This window comes from Juglans regia, chromosome 3 (genome assembly GCF_001411555.2).
Source record: "Juglans regia cultivar Chandler chromosome 3, Walnut 2.0, whole genome shotgun sequence".
NCBI lineage: Eukaryota > Viridiplantae > Streptophyta > Magnoliopsida > Fagales > Juglandaceae > Juglans > Juglans regia.
In genome coordinates this window covers 32646063-32667711 of record NC_049903.1, presented here as the reverse complement: position 1 = coordinate 32667711, position 21649 = coordinate 32646063, and the positions used below count along the sequence as shown (strand labels likewise).

Below are 21649 nucleotides of genomic sequence, written 5' to 3'. Positions count from 1 at the left end.
GTGTTAACAAAAGTTTTGTTTTGCATTTTCTTTCAAAACCACCATATAATTAAGATCGCATAATTCTCTCTTACTAATAAAAAGCTTTTTTTTTTTTATAAGTAATAAGATATTTTATTTATCAAAGAGTAGGTATAGTCCAGGTACACTGGAAGTATACATGTGAATACACCTATTTAGAAACTAAAAACAATTACAAGGAAGTCATGGAAGCTGAGACCATGCATATCTAGAGCAATGGCACACATAAATAAAGTCTTTCACATAAAATTCCTAAACTCTTCTAAGGAATGTTCATTATCTTCAAAAAGTCTATCATTTCTTTCACTCCAAATGCACCAAAGAATACATAAAGGAGCCATCTTTCACACTGCTGCAATCTGTGGTGTCCCAGTAATCCCTCTCCAACTTGCTAGTAGTTCCACCACTCTTCTCGACATTACCCATGCAATTCCCATTCTACTAAAGAAATAATTCCAAATTTATCTTGCAAACTCACAATGTAAGAGTAGATGGTCCACCGATTCGCCACTATTTCTACACATACAATACTAATCTGTGATAATTAAACCACGTCTTCTAAGATTATCAATTATCAATAGTCAGACTCTTCCCTAAAGCTGTTGTCCAGACAAAAAAAGCCATCTTTGTAGGTGCCTTATTCCTCCAAATGTTCTTCCAAGGAAAATTCTACCTCTGTTGTATGGTAGATGATTCATAGTAGGAGCGTACAGAAAAAATCTCTTTCCTATAAGGTCTCCATACCATCTCATCTTCATTTGTGATAGTAATATCAGTAGTATACAGCAAGTTAAGAAACTCCACCAACTCCGCCACTTCCCAATCATGTGTATCACGAGTAAGGCTAATGTTCCATTCTTGTATGCCATTAGTAATAACCCTCAACTCAGCCACCATAGCTTCTTTATCCCGTGTAATTCTGAATATAGGGGGATAAGCCTCATTCAACGCCATGTCTCCCATTCACACATAAAAGCTAATCCGATTGTCATTCCCCAAACATAGCCGAGTATGACGAACGAAGGAGCACCAACCTTTCCATATGAACTTTCATAACCCCACACCATATGCCCCCCCTCCCCTCTCTAGAACTAGAGCGTGAAATGCAACCTATCGGTGCTCAATGCGGCTCGAGGTCAAGGGAGGTCGCCCACATTTGGTTTTGGGAGAGGAGGGGATCACATAGGAGAGGTGGAGGGTAGGGGGCTTTGGTGGAAGAGGGGAAGGGGAAGAGTTACGATAGTTACTGGGGGTTATCAACTGTATGCAGGGATATTGGATGTGAAATGGAAAAGCTAAGTGGCAAACATCTATTGGAGGGCAGTTATTTGAGGGATATTAGACCTACCGGTAAGAAGATTTCCTCTATTGTTTATGGAGTTGATATATTCAAATCAAACTCTTTCGTTTTCAATTTAATATTATTAATTCATAGGTTTAAATTGAAATTTTTTTTGTTGATTTAAAGTAACTAAACTTATGATAACGATAAATCAAGCATGTGCCCGCTTAACTAGTATTAACTGTACGGTAGGTTTAGACAAATTTTAGGCTCATTTTAGATTGAGAAACACTCTCAATCTATCTTATTTTATCATTATAATTTTTATAAATTTTTACATAAAATATAATAAATAATTTAATTTTTTCAAATTTCAAAACAGTAATAATATTAAAAAATAATATTCTAATAATATTTTATTCACATTTTAACTTTTATCTCAATTCATCTCCTCTCAACTCCTATCCAAGAAGTTTTCAAGATTTGTTTGGTTACGCAGTTCAGATAAAATGAGATGAGATATTTTGTTAAAAGTTGAATAAAAAATTTTAATATTATTTTTATTTTAAGATTTAAAAAAATTAAATTATTTATTATATTTTATGTAAGAATTTAATAAAAATATAATAATTATATCATAAGATAAAATAATTTAATTTTATATAACCAAATCACCTTTTAGACATGTCAACAAACAAACTTGTATTTGTCAAAAAAAAAAAAAAAACAAACTTGTAATTAGATTCTACTCTTCAATAATTGTTTGGTAATAAACTAGCCTCATCTATGGGGCCTACGTTGAAATCCAACTACGCAATGGCAGCTCTATAAATAGTTAGGGAAAAAAAAAAAAAAAGTAAGAGTGAGTTCAGGATAAGAGAGAGGAGAGGCAGGGACAGACAGAGAGATGGCCGTCCAACTCCAACCGAGCTTTTTATCCATATTCAATTCGTTGAAGCACGAGAATAAACCTAAGCCGCCCTTTCCCACAACCCAAAGAAGACCGACACTTGGAGTCAAAGCAGCGTCCAGCAGCAATGCCCGGCAGCTCATACAGTCTGGGGCCATCAAGGCCATACAGCCAAAGGACGCCGCGGCAGCCATGGATACCGAAGGCTTCCAACTCCTGGACATCAGGCCCGTGTGGGAGAGACAGAAAGCACATGTGGAGGGTTCGCTCCACGTTCCATTGTTTATCGAGGACAAGGACAACGGTCCCATTACTCTTCTCAAGAAGTGGGTGCATTTTGGCTACATTGGGCTATGGACTGGCCAGTATTTCACCACCATGAATCCTGATTTTCTACTGCAAGTTGAGAAGGCTGCTCCTGAAAAGGACTCTAAACTCCTTGTAGCATGCGGTGAAGGTCTGAGGTGAGAGTTAGTTTCGCATCTGATGAAAATGTGCATGAATATTATTCAGCAGGACTTGAAAATTCAACCAAATTATGGTGGTTTTTTTTCTTTCTCAGGTCCATTATGGCAGCTACAAAGTTATATGAAGGAGGATACAAGAACTTGGGGTGGTTGGCTGGGGGGTTCAATCGTGCGGGAGAAGATGATTTCACAGCCGTACAAGGGACTGAGAAGTTGCAGTATGCAACAATAGGGGGTGTGTCGTACTATTTTCTTCAATTGCTCATTTTCATAGAAACTGTGGGAAAGAGTAAATAAAGCTTTTGGTGATGCTGTGTTCGAGTTTTTGTTATATCGAGGGAGCTGCAGGCATTTTGGCCTCTAAGCCAGTAGACTACACCCGCTGTACACAAATTAAAAAAAAAAAAAAAAAGAAAAAGAATGGCTGAGGGAGGCCTGTGGAAAAGCCTTTTTCACAGGAGGAATGGTGAAGGCAAAGGGGACCTAAAAAAAGGCAAAGTGAACCATGTGCATCGTGATTTGTTGTATAGTCATACGTAATTGGTATAATTATAACCGGGGAAAAATTGGAATAAAATATCCAAGAATCTTCACTATTGGTAGTATTAATTCCATTACTATTTATTATTTTATTATTATTTTTTACTACTATTAATTACTATTTAATATTCTATTATTATTTTTTTACTACTATTCACGAAATATCTGAAGATCACCTAAACCCAAACGCAACAAAATGAATAAAAAATTCGTTGAATTTAATGCGCGTACTGTGAGATTCCTATACCAAGAAATTGTATTACATTGTGGAAATATCCACCAGGGAAAAAAAAAAAAGCAAGACATGGTCATTCCTTACACCTTCAAATGCTGCTACCCGATGCTCCAGCTACAATTTGTTATAGTGATGCGCGCCCTCCCCCCCCAAAAAAAAACAATTTACTTTATGAATGCCATAGAGCAAGCAGCATGAAAGCAAGGGTGTATATGAGCAATCCACTTGCAAATTACTCAACCAGGTCTTGGCCATCTGACAAGAAGCAGATATGTTGCTTAAACTGTGAAAATCCTTCTCACCTTCTTCATGTTCCTACGACAGACCGGGCAAGTGCCAGCTGCCTCTGCTATCCTGCAAGCATTAGATTGAATAAAATCATAAGACTGGAATCACCATTGTTCTCATATCCTGTCAATATAGGTGCTACAATAGTTCGAATTGTAAAATTAGATTGAATCAGCAGACTTGCAACTTGGAAGAAGCCAAACTTTCACCATGCTTTAGCTAGCAGTGAGAAATAAAATGCTTAATAAACATTCTGGCAGGTTATATTAACACCTTTACCCACAACCATTTGTAAGTCATCAATGATTACTCGTGCTAGAGTGAGGAAGAAGTCTCAGCATGGGGAAAAGTCAATGCCAAGGAACGTAGTTGTAATTCAGATGACAATAGAGTGTAATTGTGTTGGACTAGAAAAAGTGAGATGTACATCTCACCAATTAAAAAATAAAAAAAGGAAAATGATTTCTAGTTTTATTCTTGTCAAACTTGGGTTTCAAGAAGGTTCGGGCTTGTTGGAAATGAAGTACTGAACCTATACCATCACCGTACAATTGCATCATTTTATATTTGTTACGGGATAAGGTCACTGGGCAATACTTTTTATATAATAGAACGCAAGCAAGCAGAGTGAATTCCAATAATTCGAGATCTGGATAGCTCATTGAGCTAAACAGCAGAAATTGGACCAAAAGGGCCAACATTTGTCCGCCGGACAGCAACACCACAGGGTAAAATGACAGGATGAGATTGTAGTAGTCCTATTTAATTTTCCTCATCACAAAAGACAACATAAGGAGTGCAGAAATGATGAAGAGTGATTACCTAGTTCCGCATTCAAAACAAGCCACACAGTGCCCACATGGAAGGAAAAAGCAGTCCCTAGGAGCATCAAAGCAAATTGCACAAAGACGTCGGGTATTGTTACTGTTTTCACCATCTCCCAGTGACTTCCCTTCAGGAGCACCTAATGCAAGAATGTCCTCAATATCATCCTCGTCTTGTGACAAAGAATCATACGATGAACCCCAACTTGAGAGATCATCATCTTTGTATGAAAGCAGAGGGGCTCTTTCGGATCTTATATCCCCATATTGAACATCTCTTCCATCTTCATGGACAAATTGGAACTTGTTTAAGTAGTTGAAGGCCAAGAACATGAGCAGAGTCATTCCACCTACAAGCAGAAATATTTAGGTACTACATTTATGCATAAAGTTTCTCTTATAGGAAGGAATAAGAAAAAATACCTTTACTTTTTTTTTTTTGATAAGTAAAAAATACCTTTACTTGTAAAAAACAAATAAAGAAATGATACCTATGCCAACAATATAAGTGGCCCATCTTGGTCCATAAGACAGTTTGACATGCCACTCATCACTGGATTTTCCCTGTTGCAACCAAAGCAAATTCTGAATAAATGTAACATTAGGAGTTGATGATAAATTTATATTTGAAAAGGTTCAGTCCAGTAAGAAGGGTAAGAAGGTACTTTTCCAACGTCTCCATTTTGAAACCATGGAATACAATTTAAAAATTTTGGTGATATCGAGTGAATTAATTATTTAAACAACATGAGGCATCTATGGCACAAAGTTTTGAAGATATGAACCATCCACACTGATACATAGTTGGATTTTCTATGTTTTCACATCTATTTTACTAAATCCTGCTTCTTAGTATTATTCTAATTCGTTAACCATAAGAAGGCATTAATCACCAATAAACTAGAGTTTTACCTCTTCTGGAATAGAAGAGGTTAAGACAGCAGCATTTCCATTGGGAAACAAAATGTCCAAGCCACAGAGGCCATCAGCGAAAGTACACTTATAATAAGCTCCTGTCGTATTGTACAAATAAGCCTTTACTCTGAGGTTTAAGCGTACCTGCATCATGGTGAAGAGACCAATATAAGTTATTAGCATAAATGGTGACGAGGAAGAAACATCACAACTGCTTAGAATAACATCAAACAATGCTAATATAATCTAGAAAAGATCGGCAAAATTTTATCGAGGAAAAGGTATTTCTTGTAACATAATTAAATGTTTCAGTCACCTTATAACCATCTTAACCCTTAGTCAAGACCTAAATTCCATTAAAATTGTGTCCTTAGTTTTTTTCTCCCATACTGTCCCACCTAGGGCTACTTGAAACTTACCAAACTAGCAGCTCCATGATTACGCGAATTCTACAATTCTGACAAGCAATTAGCCTTTTTGCCTATAAAGCTCTGTGCGTTTCATTGTAAAATGATTTCTGCAAATAGATTTTTATTATTCTCCGGTGTTTGGAAGTGCTTGAACAAGTTGATCAACGAAAAATTATTTCTGTTGATCAAAAAATTTTTATTTACCTATAAAAAAATTAATTTTGACTTTAATTTCATTTCTTATGTGTTTCCTATTAATGAGGGTGGACAAAATTAGTAACAGATGGACCCGATCCAAAATGAACCATGGCATGGGGTTTTTTTTTCCAAAAAAGCACATGCAGCGAATCTCAACGTAGTCAAATCAGAGGGGTATTTGACGAAAAATCCTCACAAATAACAGCATAACAGCATATTAGTCTATGAATTTTAACGATGGCGCAAGCAAGGGGGTTCCTTCAAAAAACAGTTAACACAGGAAAAAAAAAGAAAGAACAAACGTCATGCTCAAAATATTCATATAGATTGATTTGGATATCAAGCATAGGCCACCTGCCATGCCTCCACCATCTTCATCTCTGTCTTCACATTCAAATTTACGTAGTGCTTCAAACTCTACCTGTTGTTCCCAAAAACGATACCCGCTCTTATATCACAGAAACCCTAAAAGTCAATTTGTCTCTTTTCATGCCTTATCTTCTTCATTCTCTTATTTCACTTCTCTATTTTCAAAATTCAATGCTCCTAAGATATTCAAGGATTATCTAACCCGGGTTGGAGGAAAGCTATGGAGGCTGAGATAGATGTCCTTCACCACAATGGGGACATGGGATCTTGTTCCTTTGCTTCTTGTTAAACCAACCATTGGATGTAAATGGTTATATAAAGTGATGTTCACTCTCGATGGTTCTATGGGATGTTTGAATGTACATTGGTTGCTAAGGATTTTATCCACAAGCCTATGACATTATGAGGAGACCTTCCCAGTTGCCAAAATCTCCTCTGTTCAATTGATGATATCCCTTACGGCTAATCTTGATTGGCCATATTTCAATTGTATGTTAAAAAAACATCATATACATGGTGACTTACTTGAAGAGGCTCACACGGTCTACCACCAGGGTTAGTTGTCTCAGGGGGGATATTGGGGTGCTGTGTGCAAGATAATGAAAGCATTATATGGCTTAAAGCAATCCTAAAGAGCATTGTATGGAAAGTTATCTAATGTTGTATTAGAGTTTAGTCTTCTTCAATGTCAGACAGACCATTTGGTATTATGCCAACATATTGATGTAGTTTACATTTTGTTGCTAGCATACGTGGGCGACACTGTAATTACTAGAAATGGCTCGGGAGGCATTGATATGTTAAAACAGTTTTTACACTGTCAGTTTCACAAGAATGACTTAGATAAACCCGATATGCTTTCTTGAGATTAGGTATAAAAAGGGTATTAGCATATCTCAGAGGAATTATGTACTTAACCTATTGGAAGAAATTGGTTTATTGGTTGGTCGACCTATTGATATACCTACTAATCCGAATTGTAGACTCTTCAAGAGGAAAATCCACCAATCCGATGGCCCTTAGAGATTGTTTGCACCCAGTAGAATTCGAACCTTGGAGGGAGCATACCACCAAGACCAAGGCCTTTACCACTTGAGTCAACCCCTACGGCTTAGTTAGGACGCTATTCCTGGACATCCGGTGCCAATAAAAAAAAAGGGGGGGGGTTATTTTAAGACCCAAGCAAGTATCATCAACTTGTTGGAAATCCAATTATCTTATTATCACCAGAACTAACATTTCTTATACAATGAGTGTAGTGGGTTAGTTCTTGGAAACTCATGGGTCTCACGTTGGGATGTTGTAACCTTTAGTTTTCGCTATCTTAAGTGAGCTCCTAGTCTTGGATTATTATAAAGGCGAAATGGACATGTCATTGTAGAATCCTTTTCAGATGCTGATTGGATAGGGTCTCCTTCAAATATAAGATTTACTCCAGATCTTGTACCTTTTTGGAATGAAATTTGTTTACATGGAAGAGTAAGAAACAAACCATGGTAATTCATTTTAGCAACAGACATTGAATACAGGGCAATGGTTCACATTACTAGTGAGTTGACATGGTTGCAATACTTCCTTCAAGAGATTGGCTTCCCAGCTCCTACTCCTCTCTAATTATTTTGTGATAATAAACTTGCATATAACATACTGCTCCTAATCCTATGTTTTATGAAAGGACTAACTAACCATATAGAGGTTAGTTATCACTTCATTCAAGATAAGATATTGAGCGGTTATATTTCTACATTTTTTAGAATTTTGCAGAACAACTTGCATATATATTTACTAAGTCCTTATGTCATAGCCAGCTAAGATTTTAGAAGTCATAGTTGTAGTAAGTATACCCCATTAGGGCATAATTGTAAAATGTAAGCTAAAGTATATACGATGCAATAGCATGAGGGTAGGGCATAATTTTGAACTACCCATCACTTTCCCTTTATCCATTTCTTCTTCTCTATCTCTAAACCCTAACACTTAAAATTGTAAATCAATCTTAGAAACTAATGTTCTACCTTAGATGTTGCGCAAGCAAATAACTTGTAACGCCCCAAGGAAAGCCTTAGCCATATCTGGGCCTATAGTCCAAAAGGAATACTCAATGGTACAATTGGAGCCCAGTTGAAATCATAATAAAGAGCAAGAACTTTTCTCTCCCAAACAATGTGGGATCTCATTCGCCACCTACACTCATTAGGCAGTATGAGGTATCAAAATCACCCCCCTTAAATTCCCGATGTCCTCTATTGGCCATTCCATCATAGGTGGCACGGCTCTCAAGTCCCATATTTCTAGTTGAGATAGGCTCCTATACCATTTGTGACACCCCAATGAAGGCCCAAGCCACATTTGAGCCTATACTGCAAAAGAACTAGTCAATGGTACAATTGAAGCCCCATTGAAATCATTATAAAGAGCAAAAATTTCTACCTCCCAAGCAATGTGAGATCTCATATACCACTTACACTTATTAGTTAGTAAGGGATATCACATAACCTTGGTGGTTCAATTGGTTCTCCCACAAAACACTTTAGATATTACTACTATTTAAGCTTGCAAATCACAACAACCAAACCAACTTGTCTTAATTTAATAATCTCAAATACCCAATCCAAATGTACCATATAATGAGAGATGGGCGTCCAAAGCTTCCAAAGAAGAATTAAACACTCGTTACTTAATTTCATTTTTCAGTTATACCTAAATCTCACTTCTCATGGAACAAGAAGGATAAGAAGCAGTAACATAATAAGTAATGGATTTGTGGACTTCTTGTCACGAATGCTTCAGCAATAATGAATAGATCAATTTGGAGGCCAGAAACTTATCAAACCGATTACTTTTGATAAGAATTTAAATATTTGTAATTACCTCCACTTCCTCCGTGTTTATGTTTCCCACTGCAACATAATAACTAGAAGACTCAAATATGTGCTGTGTAATCATACCATTTCCTGGTAAGCAGAAGTTGCCAACATCAGTTTAGGATTAGAAATTCAAAAAGACAGAACAGACATACTTTCTAACTTGCATCTCACCATGAATGAGGTTCCACGATAAGGTAGTATTAGGATAGTTAGGATCCTCAAGCCACTGAGCAAGGCCTTCATTCCCTGCAATGTGCCAGATTCAGAATAATATGGAGACTGAATGCACAATTGCAATCAGTTTATAGAAATACAAGAAAGATCACAAGAAAATTTCACATTATGCGCCTAGAAGATTTTGTGAAAAGTATAGGGAAAAAAAGTAGTTGTGATTCAAGTGGGCCTTATTGTAGGTTAAATCTGGCTTCAGTGTGAAGCTTGATCTCCAAACCTCACTCCTACTTTATGGCTCCAGATTGACCCAGAAAGAAAAGGGAGAGAGCAGACAACTAGACATTATTAACAAAACATTTGAATGTACAAATCTACAATTGACTTGGAGAAATGAAGGCAACAGGATCCATTCCAAAATATTCGCTTTAGGGTTCTATCAAATAATGTAGGTTCAATTGCTTGCCATGACCTGTGACATTGACCATCATTACTGGCTATCAAACAAATTCGCGTAGCAAAGATAAGTAAATATACCGTAAATATACTCCATCTTCAAAAAATATGACCGAATTTCATACATGAAGGACAGATTTGAATCAACCATCAGAAACCCAATTGATATATAACACTAACAATTTCTAGAAGAAAAATTTACCTTCAGCAATTACGAGAAAAGCCGCGGAGCTTGGGGGGTTCAGACTATATGAAATATTTATTTGAGAGCCCTTGTTTAGGAAATATATCCACTCCTGAAAAAACAGAAAAATCCCATCAAATCAAGAAGAATATATCGAGGTTCAATAAATGACTACAAATGTTAAAAAAGCAATAGTTAATAAGAGAGAAGGAGAAGGAACATTCTAAAAATTCAAACTTGCCTGGTGAGAATCACTTTGAACTGAGACATTAAGAGTTTCAGACCAAGTGGTAACAGTATCGAGTGGTGGAGTTTTATAGAACCCGTATAACAGAGGCCCAGGGGCTGACTCATTTAACTCTTCCACCTATTAAAAACCAACCAAGATTACCACACATCACCTTAAAGAACTACTAGAATCAGTAAACGAAGTAGTACAAAAAGGGGCTAATTACCTTTATATACTGCACAAAAATGGGGTTAGGTTGCACAAGAAAGGAGCAACTAGGGCCAAGAAGTATATTCACAGGCCCGTAAACCCCCAGGATAAGAGTCATTGATACTGCATTATTGAAATAATAACCAATATATTAGCGAAAATCAGAATTACAGTGGAATGTGTGAAATACTCAAAACATGATCAGATTTGCCGCAATAAGAATGGAATGTGCGAAAGACTCAAAAAATGGTCAGGTTATCACACCAACGAATCGCAGTCAAACTAATTATTCCAAAAATGGAGGACAAAACCTAAATTACCAATAATTGGAGGGGAAAAATTAAATAACCAATGAAATAGTGGAACGAAGAGCAAGAGAAAGAGAAAGAGAAAGAGAGACAAACCGAAGAACCAGAAGGTGAGAAGGACGACGACGCAAGACCAATTATCGTCCCGGATAACCGTCGATGAGTCATCAAAAGCCGGTGGGTTAGAGTTTCCTCGGTAAGGCACGTCAAATTGTCGAGGTTCTAGCTCTGGATGTGGAAATTGGTGTTGGTATTGGTCGAGGTAATCTTCCGATTCGCGAACTCGAGACGAGCTCGAAGACGACGCCGCCTCATTGGCTGAAGACTCCCTACGCGTCGCCGAAGAAGATGAAGCAGAAGAAGAAGAAGAGGGAGCTGTATTCGCACCCTGATATGGTTCTGCCATTCTAGATATAGAGAGAAGTTAAAAGAGTGAGTGACAGATTCAGAGTAAGAGCCGAGATTTGAGGAAGGAAATTGAAAGTTGAAACCCAAACCCTGGCCCTAACCATAGGGATTGGGGGGGGTAGAGAATAGGCACCTTGGCGTCGCGGAAGAGAAAGGTCCATGGAGCGAGGGAGGGAGACAAACAGACAGGGACGGAAGCTGAAAATTGCACCAATCGGTCGTCGTGTTCTTCGCAGGAATGGTAGTTGGAAAGAGTGGCTGTTATGGAGGTTGGTGTGACGGTGTGCTTCTCTGCGGTTCCGTCTTTCACAATTGCACCATAACAGACCCAGTAGAAAAAGAAAAATCGTACTCATGATCGTGTACACATAATTTTTTAATTTGTAATTGTTTTTCCCTTATTAAATATGTTATATATAAATAATGAATAGCTAAATTCAATTAATATAAGAAAAATAAAATATAAAATAATTAAAATATAAAAAAATAAAAAAATAAAAATAAGTATAATATATAATATATAAGGATGATAAATAACAAAACTCGATCCAATATAATCACTGTATTGGTGTATTCTCGTCATTTCAATAAGTTTTTCTATTTATTATTTTCACACAATTCACATCATATTTTTTTTAATCTTATTCTTTTTAAATCAATTGAATTATTTATTTATTATTTATATATAAATGAAGAGTAAAATTATATGATAAAAATATGTAAATGATGAGTAAGAGAAAAATATATAAAATTAAAAAATTATGTGACGTAGGAATGGGGAGTAAAATTATGCTACCGGGCATCTGAAGATTATTAGTCAAAGACTCAAACGGCCCTGTTAACCTCGTGGTATCAAGTAGTTTAATGTTTATTATTAAAAAATTATATATTTAAAAATGTAAAAAAAATCGATATTCTAGATTTTATTCTACTTTTATATTTTTTTTGTTTTTTTAATAAATTACATGGTCCCACGTACAGTATTATTGAAAAAAAACAGCGATAGAGCCACGAAGATTCATAAACGGTAAATTGTTTTGCCAATCAAGTATAAAATATAAGTCCCACGAAAGAGAACCGTAATTTTATCATTAATGAAAAGAAGACATTGTTAAGATTAAATACAAAAATATTTCTATTATAATAAGCAGCTATCCAGCTGCTACAGGATTGAACAGTAAATTCATTGTCCTTGTATTTTGTTTATGTTTATTTTTCACTCTTTTATTTTACAATTCTGCTAGGGGCAGTCGACATTTACAAACGGCGCATAGTCGGCGCTTAGAATAATAAATTTTAATTGTCACGTCAATAAATAAAAAAATAACAAGGAAGAAGAAATGTAGGAAAAATGAAATAAGATACACAACCCAAGGGCGTGAACCACCGAGGCCGTCCGATCTGATTATCAATTCCTTCGACTGCTCAAAGTACTCTTTCAAGCTCCTACGCTCCACCCCTGAATCCTCGGACGTCGCTGCTGCAGAAGCTACCACCTCAAGTTCATCTTTACCCATATCCAGCCTTCTCTTGTCTGAGAAATCACTTCTCGTTGAAGTATAAGGCTTTTGTTCGGTGGAAACAACAAGTCTCCAAGAAGAAGTCGAAGATGCTGCCATCATCTATAATGGTAGAAACCCTGTACTGGAAAGCACCAACTCTCAGCGGCACACCTACAACAATTATGGCTGCCAACCTCAGGAAGTATAAACTTGGGTTTTTAGAATCCGTCAACATGGGAGTGAACTTGTACGCCGGAGATGCTGCCAAAGAAGATTCTCCAAGGGACAAGAAACCCACTCCGGTAGATGCAGTAAAAGCTTCAGGGAGACAGTAGGAGAAGGCATAGTCGTATTTTGAAGACACTTGACCGGAGAGTTGGTCACGGGCTAAGCCCACTATACCATCAGTTCTTCCAAACAATCCCTGGTTGTCTTGTCCACAACCATAAAGAAAAGGGGCAATGTATAAAACGACGTTGTTTCCTTTTTCCACGTCAGCGGCGTTTGCTTCCCGCTTGCATCCCGCGTTTGCATTAAGCGTTTTTCTTTATTTTATTCTGTTTACGGTTCGTATAAGTTAATTTATTTTATACATGGTTTTTTATTATGAGTGATGGCTTCTGTCACTCAGTTTGTTTTATTTTTTTATATGTATTTTTCATCTGAGTGATGGATTGTGTTAGTGCAAAATTGTGTTTTCCGATTTTGTGTGGGTGTGTGAGGGTGGGTTGTGTCAGTTATTTAATTGGGTTTTGCTATATACAAACGAGTTCGTACACCATATCACATACCGATGATCTTTTTTATTTAAAAAAAATAAAAAAAAAATTTTAAGAGAAGAAGAAAATCTCATATATCATAAAAATTATTTTCATTTTTAATTCACATCGTTTCGTTAAACATATATATTATATATCAATATTGATGCACAAACTTGCTTGCAATAAGATTTTTCTTATTTAATTTCTGTGATTTTCTGTTGATTGTTTTAGTGCATGCATATAGATAATGGCAGTTCATCAGGCATGCATACGAGTAATTGTATCAATTTACATTTTTAAATATTTAAAAAAGAACTGTATAAAAGTCGTGCTCACTACGGAAGAAGGAAAAAAAAGATACATGTCTCATCTGAAAAAATCACAAATATTTAAAAAATCTAAAAAACAATCAAAATAAAAAAAAAATCACAAAAACCATTAAAAAATTATTCTTAATTAGTGGATATAAAAAATCTTTCTCATTACTGAAAAAAAAAATAAAATAAAATTCATGCATGTCTTATGCCCGTTCATGGTCCTGTTATTGGTCAGTCTTCTACCAACACTTTATTTTTTTGATACTCCAAATTGCAATTTCCTACAAAGTAAAATAAAATACATGTCAGAAAGATTTTTAAGAAGAATACATCTATGTGGGTAAAAAAAATTGTACTCATTACTAAAGGAAAGAAATAAAAGAAATCATGTTATTTTTGAAGTTTTTAACTGTGCTCATTATTGAACAAAAAAAAAAATGCATGCATGATTTCGCTAGTTTTTTCTCATTTCTGATTTGTAAGTTTTTATTTTTCCATATTTGGTTTGATTGGTTTTGCAGTGTCTTGATTGATTTTGCAGTAATTTGATGGGTGATTGGACGTCTGGGAGGAGAGTTCAGGAGATATTGCACGTTAAAAGAGTCTTTGAAGGTTATTTTCTTTTACTTACTTATTTTGTTTGGTGATTTCTTTAAGACCTCTAGATTTCATCACATTTTCTTCTTGGGTTATTTTTCTTCCCCTACTAGCTTTTCCATTTTTCTTTTTCTCATTGTTTACTGCTGGTTTTTATTAGTGATTTCTTTTCAAGTCTTCTTGGTTTGGGACTTTCAGAGTTCAAAATTTTTGGTTTTTATCTTTGTAAGTGTTCTGATTTCTTTTCATTTGTTGTTGCTTAGATTTATGTTGTTTTCTGGTTTGGTCCATGCTGGTTTATGCTTATATATAAGAAGGTTCAAAATATGGAAAAATCTAGAAAGATAATGTGTTGTGTTGTATTTGTTTTCTTGATTCTTTCCATTTTTTGGTGTAATTTATTTTGTTATCTCCCTCTTTTCGATTCCTTTCATTTGTTGTTGTTCAAATTTATACTGTTTTCTAGCTTGGTTAATGTTGTATTTAAGGATACTACTATATTCAAACAGACTATATAATATAAAAACGTACATTATATATCCAAAGATCTAAAAATAAAAATGTGTTCCAATATATATACTATTTTCAGATCTAAAAAATGTGCTCAAACCTCTAAAAAATATTGTTCAGATTCCAATATATATTGCTTTCAAATCTAAAAAATGTGTTCAAACCTCTAAAAAACTTTGTTCAGATTTATGTTTTTTTTTTGACTTGGTTGATGTTGTATTTAAGGAACTTTTGCCATATATATAAAATCTTGTAGCATACGCTACACAGAAATAGTGGATGATTAAACTTTTAGTAGACCTCTATTGACTCAACCAACATCAGCATAAGAATTTCAATGTCGTCTCTATTAATATTGTATAGGATGACACAAAATGATGGATTATAGTAAAAAATCAAATGACTCATATTTTGAACTGATGTTTTTGTTGGGTTTGTTGCTAAAACTATCGATGTTATAAATATGTGTTGGACTATGTTATATTGTGAACTAATGTTTGTATTGGACTTGTATTAAACTTATCGCAGACAATTTTACTAAAACTATCGATGTTATAGATATGTATTAGACTATGTTATATTTTGAACTAATGCTTTTATCTTTTAATCTATGCAGGCATGTAATTATTATACTCTACTTGATTATCATTATTCCTAAATATTTGTTAGATTTCATATTTTTTTTCCATATCCCTTAAAATATTTATTTTAAATAATTATTTCATCCAACGCACTTTTTTTTAAAAAAATATGGAGTCTATTATTAAAAAAAAATTATTTTTTCATAGAAGTGTCAAATTTATCTACTTTTTTTTTTTAAGAGAGATGCATGAGACTTACCTATCTTAAAATGGTAAATATTATTTTTTTAATATATAAATCCAGTTATCAAAAGGCAAAGCACATAAATTATTATAATATCTAACTATTACATATAAAACAGAATGGATAACAAAGACGATCACTTTTATTTGTTTTTTTCAAGTAAACAGAAAATAATATAAATAAACAAAATGAAAGAAGCCATGGCCAATCATATTCCTAATTGATAACAGGTTTTTTAAAGTGTCATCCCTCCGAAAGATCCATGACTGGTTTGGATTTAGAAATTATCGTAATTTATCTTATTTTATTTTATTATTATAATTTTTTTTAATTTTTATATAAAATATAATAAATAATTTAATTTTTTTAAATTTTAAAATAATAATAATATTTTAATAATATTTTATTCAACTCATCTAAAATATCATATTTCATCTCATTTTACTATCCAAATCATCTTTAATTGAACTCATGTACTGTTGTACTGGCACTGTGCGCCCATCCTCCAAAGTCCTGGAAGTCTCAGGAGACAATCTTCAATTATTGAGCTGATTTGCTCTTGCTCTGCCATTATCCGACTTGGAATAATGTTTGATTAAGCGACAAAGGAACAAGTTAGTTGAAGCTGTGACTCTCAGAAGACAAGCCCAAACTTTGCTATACTAATCATTCATCTTATTAATTAGTTGGGTTAAGATGCATTTGAAAATCTGACTTTGCTCTCCTTTATTATTCATCTTATTAGTTAGTTGGGTTGAGAATTGGAACTTTGACTTTGCTTCCCATATTAATGTCTCTATGGAGAGTTGCAACGCAATTTCAACCAAAAAATAAATAAAATTAATAAATCCACCATGGACTAAAAATTTATGGGCTCTCTCCTTTTGAAATGCTAACTAGATAAAGTCTTCAATAATTATAAAAATAGCAAGTTTTATTTCTCTATTTTTCTACTAATAACTTCGCTTGAGTTTAAACTAGGAAAGCCAAATAATTAATGAAAGAATAATGCTAGTATGTCCTCTCATTTTACCCGCTTATTTTGACCGCTCATGTATTTATTTTTTTTACTTATTGATTAAGAAAGTGACTATTAGTATATTGATATTTTTTTATTATTTAAAAATATTTAAAGATGTTAAAAAAATATGAAAAATTCTTTTGCCTAAACGACACGCCAAACGATTATTGCTGGTCGGCAACCTAACATCAATCTTAATGAAATATTATGGATCTGTTGATATAAACGGCAGCCAAAAGGAGAATACCTTGAAGCACAATCTCTATGTTCAAGCCAAACTCTTTCTCAACAAGTGAATCCAAAATGTTAAACATTTAATTAATAAATGGAATAAAATATAGAGTTAATTTAAAATCTCTACCCGATGTCATATTTAATAATCACTGATCTTAAAACTTCAGTTGGTGAAAGAAAAAGTAAATATAATTTAAATTATATCTTAACAAATTCCGGAAGATGTGAAGAAAATGATTATATTAATCGCCTGATGATATTTTTCTGCAAATATTTTTGTTAAAAAAATTAAATGTCTATTAGTTGTAAGATTTTTGATAAATGTTTGTCTTATCGAGAGTGAGTATCGAGAAAGGCTACCGATTATATATTTTTTTTTTACTTAATAGTTAAAAAAATATTTTTTAATAAGTTTGTGATTTTTTTTAAATAATGTTTGACAAAAAAAATTACACGTTGGGTGACTTTTCTAGGTAGATCTAGCATGATCCAACATTTTTAACTTGAGAAGTGATACAAAAACAATCATTTCACAATTATTTTACATCTCTATAACAAAACAATATTTTTTTTTTTTGAATTCAAACACGTCAAAATTAAAACCAAAGTCGAAAGATTTTTTTTTAAAAAAAAACCTTTAATTAATTATACCAACTAGTTGTGTGTAAAAATTGTGCACTGGTGGTATATTTATCACTTCTGAATAATATGACAGACAACCTTGACAGTACCAACAGAAAAAAAAAAAAAATGCTCATTGAAGTCACCAACGATGAGAAAAATACGGAAGCCCGGAGTCAACCTTCCGGAAAAATCACCAACGATCTATAACTAAATCTGACAAAAGAGAACGGGTCAAAGTGATAACAGTATTAAAGGTTGGAATCTTGATGGCTAGCTACGAGATAAATAATATATATATATATTTATATATATATATATAGGATTAGGAGGGAGACAAAAGGAAGGAGAGTCTGAAACCAGATGGGCAATCTGGGGAGCAACGTGAAGGAAAAGACTAAGAAAGTGAAGAAGGTGATTGTCAAACATGGGGAGAGGGTCATTGTCGCTTGCAAGAAAGGATGGTGCAAACTCCGGAGCACTCTCAAGATATAAATTAAACAAAAGGCATTTAGATGCACAGCTCTCTCTCTCTCTCTGTGATCAATTCTTTTATATATAAATCAATGGATTTTCTTTGTTATGGTGCACATGATGTTTCAGTTTCTGATCTTGATTCAATTCAAAAAGAACCAAAATTCCAGAATTTGGATGTATATATTTTGCAGTATGTACTGTAGAGTTGAGGAAATTTTAAATATAATGAAGAATATACGAGTTCAAAACTACACGTCTTGCATTTTTTTTTTTTTTTAATTCTTGAGCATTATTAAATCTGCAGTTCAAGTGGTTTTGTATTTTGGTTCTGCATAATGTTTGATCAACAGTATAATAAGAAGAGAGCATCAAGGAAGTTTGAGGGTGATTTGGAGGACTTTACACACTGCAGATCGTGAAATGAAACTTTGAAAATGCATGGATTTTAATTGAGAGCACCTCAATGCCGGTCGGGTGTTTTCCTTCAATCTACATCCGTAAATTACAAGCTACCACGTAGGCAGTTCAACAAAATACATCTTACACTTGTACACATGTGAAAATTTCTTTTTTTGGACACATCTATGCTTGCTCCGAAACAAAGCATAGATGTGAGAACCAAGCACCGAGAGATCTGTATCGCCAAGAAACTAATATGCATTAATATGAATAAAGAGTAATGTTACATATAGTTGTGAAGTGTGCAAATGTCGTGTAGTTACTTTGAAAAAGAGTGGGGTTAACTATTAAAAAATTAAATTTTTTTTTTATGTGGATCTCATATTTATTTACTTTTTTCAAAACGACTGTACGGCGCTTGCACACTCACGACTGCAAGTATCATTTCTCATTAAGAAAAGGGCAATTTCCGAATACACTAGTCAAGAATACATTGGTCAATGTCTTCTGCCATAGCTTTGTACAAATCCGAATACACTAGTCAAGAATCATTTGCTAGTCTGCTGTGACATTTGCTGAAGTGCTCGGGGCAGATTTAACACAATCTCCACAAATGCTGGGATGGGAAAGTGGAAAACAAAACCATGAAAAGGAAAAAACCATAATTATTTATCTAACTGCTAGGCTGCTAGTTCACTAAATAGCAAACACAAAAAGAAAAAGAAAAAAAAAAGAAAAAGGAACTGCTATATACAAACGTGGTATGCAACCGCGGTATAATCGGTTGACTTCTACGTCAGAAATTTGGAGTGGTCTGAGGATCGTGGTAATTTGCCTAGTAAATTAAGAGGGCTTCTGCGCATGGATAGAATTGGATTTCCCTATTTGCGTACATCGTACTGAGGTATTCACTTACTTTAGCTGGTTTTTACACTTCCTCTTACTTGCTTAAGCTAACTTTTTCTTGCAGGTGATCTTAAGATTGGTTATCTTGAGTCCAATGTACTTTCCTTAATATTGGTTTTTATCTTGAGGTCTAGGTTTTTTGCGAGGTCTGGGTTTTGGTCCTTTTTGCTTATGTGTAACTCCCAGACCTCTGGATTGTAATCACGGTTTTCCTCCGCCACAAGTGAGGGTTTTCTTAATAAAATTGGGGTCCCGTCCTCTTTCCAAAAAAAAAAAAAAAGACAGAAATTTGAGAAAAGTAGAATCTCAGGAATAGTAGACATCTGAGAAGAAGTAGACATTTGAGAAAGATAATTCATCTGACTATAAACATTAGAGAAAAAGTATAACCTCGGGAAGAAGATTTGAGAAAAATTTCATATTTGAGTGAGAGCATTTCGCACAGATCGCGTAGAGAATTTACTGCAGAAAATTCTATGTACAGAAAATTCTACGCCAACCCATATGCATTTCACTTTCCTTAAACCTATTTTCCAAACATTCAAAACAAAACCAAAAGAAACCCAAAAGTGTGAGATTATTTCTAACATCACCGTAAACAAGCAAATATTTCCTTTCAAAAGCACAAAACTCGTTCGTTTGAGATCAGGATCTCTTAGAAAGGCCTTGAAAAGCTTGCACTTTAGCTTGAATTTTGTCGCCATATGATGGCGTTGGTGGTCGTGGTGTTGAAGCCATGTCAAAATCCATTTCAAAGGAAAGATCATCTCTCACGCCTCACCCTTAGTTTTTTTTAGCAGACTTGTTTTGGGTAAGAAGTATTTTACTGAATTTGGATTTAAAACTTCAAACTCAATACCGACACTAGCTAGAAGAATTCCAAGAATTGCTAGACGAGTGGATTTTTTTTTATGGAGCTTTGAAGATTGGAGACTGGATACATTGGCTTGATTTCTTGGGCTTTCAGGGATACCAAAAGTGAATGAAAGTTGTAGTAAAAAACTGGATTGATTTCGTGACCATGTTTTTTATGAACACGATAAAAAGAGAATGAGATCTTGTGCCAAAGGACATGGTGGATTTACTGGCTCGGCCTGCCATGGCTTGAGGTTGGCAGTTGTGGCAGTGGAAGGGAAGAAATGGAGAGAGAGAGCCTGAAACTAGAGAAAACTGAGACAGAGAAGGAAACGAAATGAAAGAGGTAGAATCAATTTTTTTATGCAGCCGATTCAGCGGGGTTCCCTCAGCCAGTTGCAAGTAGAGTTTCTGAAAAACAAATAATGAAGAAACAATGTACGATTTATTGTTCACATAGACACAAGGATTGAAACAATCAAAGTTGTGATACAATTCTTTCTGCACATTAATCTAAATTTGTCTAGTAGCAGTCCAAGCACAGAGAACGAGTTAAGCAGTCAACCAAAATACAATGCTATATACAAGGTAAATCATCATCAACTTCAATCAGAAATACTACCTTGAAAGAGTATCACAAAACAGAAGAGAATGGTCAACACCATGGAAAATATGATGCTGCTGTTAGAAGATGAAGACTTAGAAGCTTTCATCTTCTTCAAGGCTTTCATTCGCTCAATCCTTGCCCGCTTCAACATGACTAGTTCAGAGATCGCCTTAATTAGCTTTTGGTCAGCCACATCCAATGATGGACCTCTAGGAGGTCTGAGTTTGAAGAACAATGGGTTCAAGGGAGGTGAAAATGACCTCTTTTGAAGGAGACGAAAATGGATGTGAGAAGAGAGACAAGGGAAGAGAGAAGAAGGCCAAAGAGAGAAAGGAAAAGAGATATGGTAGAATGGATGTGATTCCACCGTTACTTTAATAAATCCCCTAAGTATTACAACTCTGCTGGCAGGTGTAAAAGTTAAATCTACACCCGACCGGTTTGAAGTTAATCTCATTTTAATTGCCATCCTGTATTCCTTCATTCAAAGGCCGCAAAGTCCCGTGTAATTCAGAAGAAATGATCATGTTGTATTACCTAAGAAGAACGGTGTAATTAACCTGAATTGTCCTTGATATACAGATTATTTAGCATTTCAGTAGTATTTTTGTCACTTCTTCAATGCCAAATTTCTCTAAATTTAACTAATGGTTAGGAAAAAAAAAAAGACGAGAGAAAGTGAATGAATACAACCAAGCTTCATAAGCAGCACTAATCCAAATATT

The 21649-nt window shown here is 34.7% G+C and overlaps 2 protein-coding genes across 3 annotated transcripts; one reads left to right on the top strand and one right to left on the bottom strand.

The window, feature by feature from the left end:
- The first annotated feature begins 2167 nt into the window (after positions 1–2167).
- On the top strand, positions 2168–3056 carry LOC108994883 (rhodanese-like domain-containing protein 10). The gene is made up of 2 exons (XM_035688545.1): positions 2168–2677; positions 2776–3056. The coding sequence occupies exons 1-2, from the start codon at positions 2211–2213 to the stop codon at positions 2975–2977; spliced, it is 669 nt and encodes a 222-aa protein (XP_035544438.1). The 5' UTR covers positions 2168–2210; the 3' UTR covers positions 2978–3056.
- A 361-nt stretch (positions 3057–3417) lies between these two features.
- Positions 3418–11604, bottom strand: LOC108994934 (E3 ubiquitin-protein ligase APD2-like). 2 transcript variants are annotated; one of them, XM_018970370.2, is made up of 11 exons: positions 11426–11604; positions 10981–11291; positions 10593–10699; positions 10379–10504; positions 10156–10249; positions 9498–9572; positions 9331–9413; positions 5480–5626; positions 5059–5131; positions 4566–4917; positions 3418–3809 (listed from the first exon to the last, which is right to left on the bottom strand). In XM_018970370.2, exons 2-11 carry the CDS (start codon positions 11288–11290, stop codon positions 3734–3736), a joined length of 1443 nt encoding a protein of 480 aa, XP_018825915.1. In that variant the 5' UTR covers position 11291; positions 11426–11604; the 3' UTR covers positions 3418–3733. The 2 variants fall into 2 exon arrangements, with proteins under 2 accessions (XP_018825915.1, XP_018825914.1); XM_018970369.2 differs by having other exon boundaries at positions 10981–11604.
- Positions 11605–21649: the final 10045 nt, after the last annotated feature.

Excerpts from the sequence above, each read along its gene's own strand:
- LOC108994883 (XM_035688545.1), top strand. The coding sequence starts at position 2,211 with ATGGCCGTCCAACTCCAACCGAGCTTTTTATCCATATTCAATTCGTTG. Across the intron at positions 2,678-2,775 it reads GCATGCGGTGAAGGTCTGAG|GTCCATTATGGCAGCTACAA; the intron begins GTGAGAGTTAGT and ends TTTCTTTCTCAG.
- LOC108994934 (XM_018970369.2), bottom strand. The coding sequence starts at position 11,290 with ATGGCAGAACCATATCAGGGTGCGAATACAGCTCCCTCTTCTTCTTCT. Across the intron at positions 10,250-10,378 it reads TTCAAAGTGATTCTCACCAG|GAGTGGATATATTTCCTAAA; the intron begins GCAAGTTTGAAT and ends CTGTTTTTTCAG. Across the intron at positions 9,573-10,155 it reads TTTTCTCGTAATTGCTGAAG|GGAATGAAGGCCTTGCTCAG; the intron begins GTAAATTTTTCT and ends GGCACATTGCAG.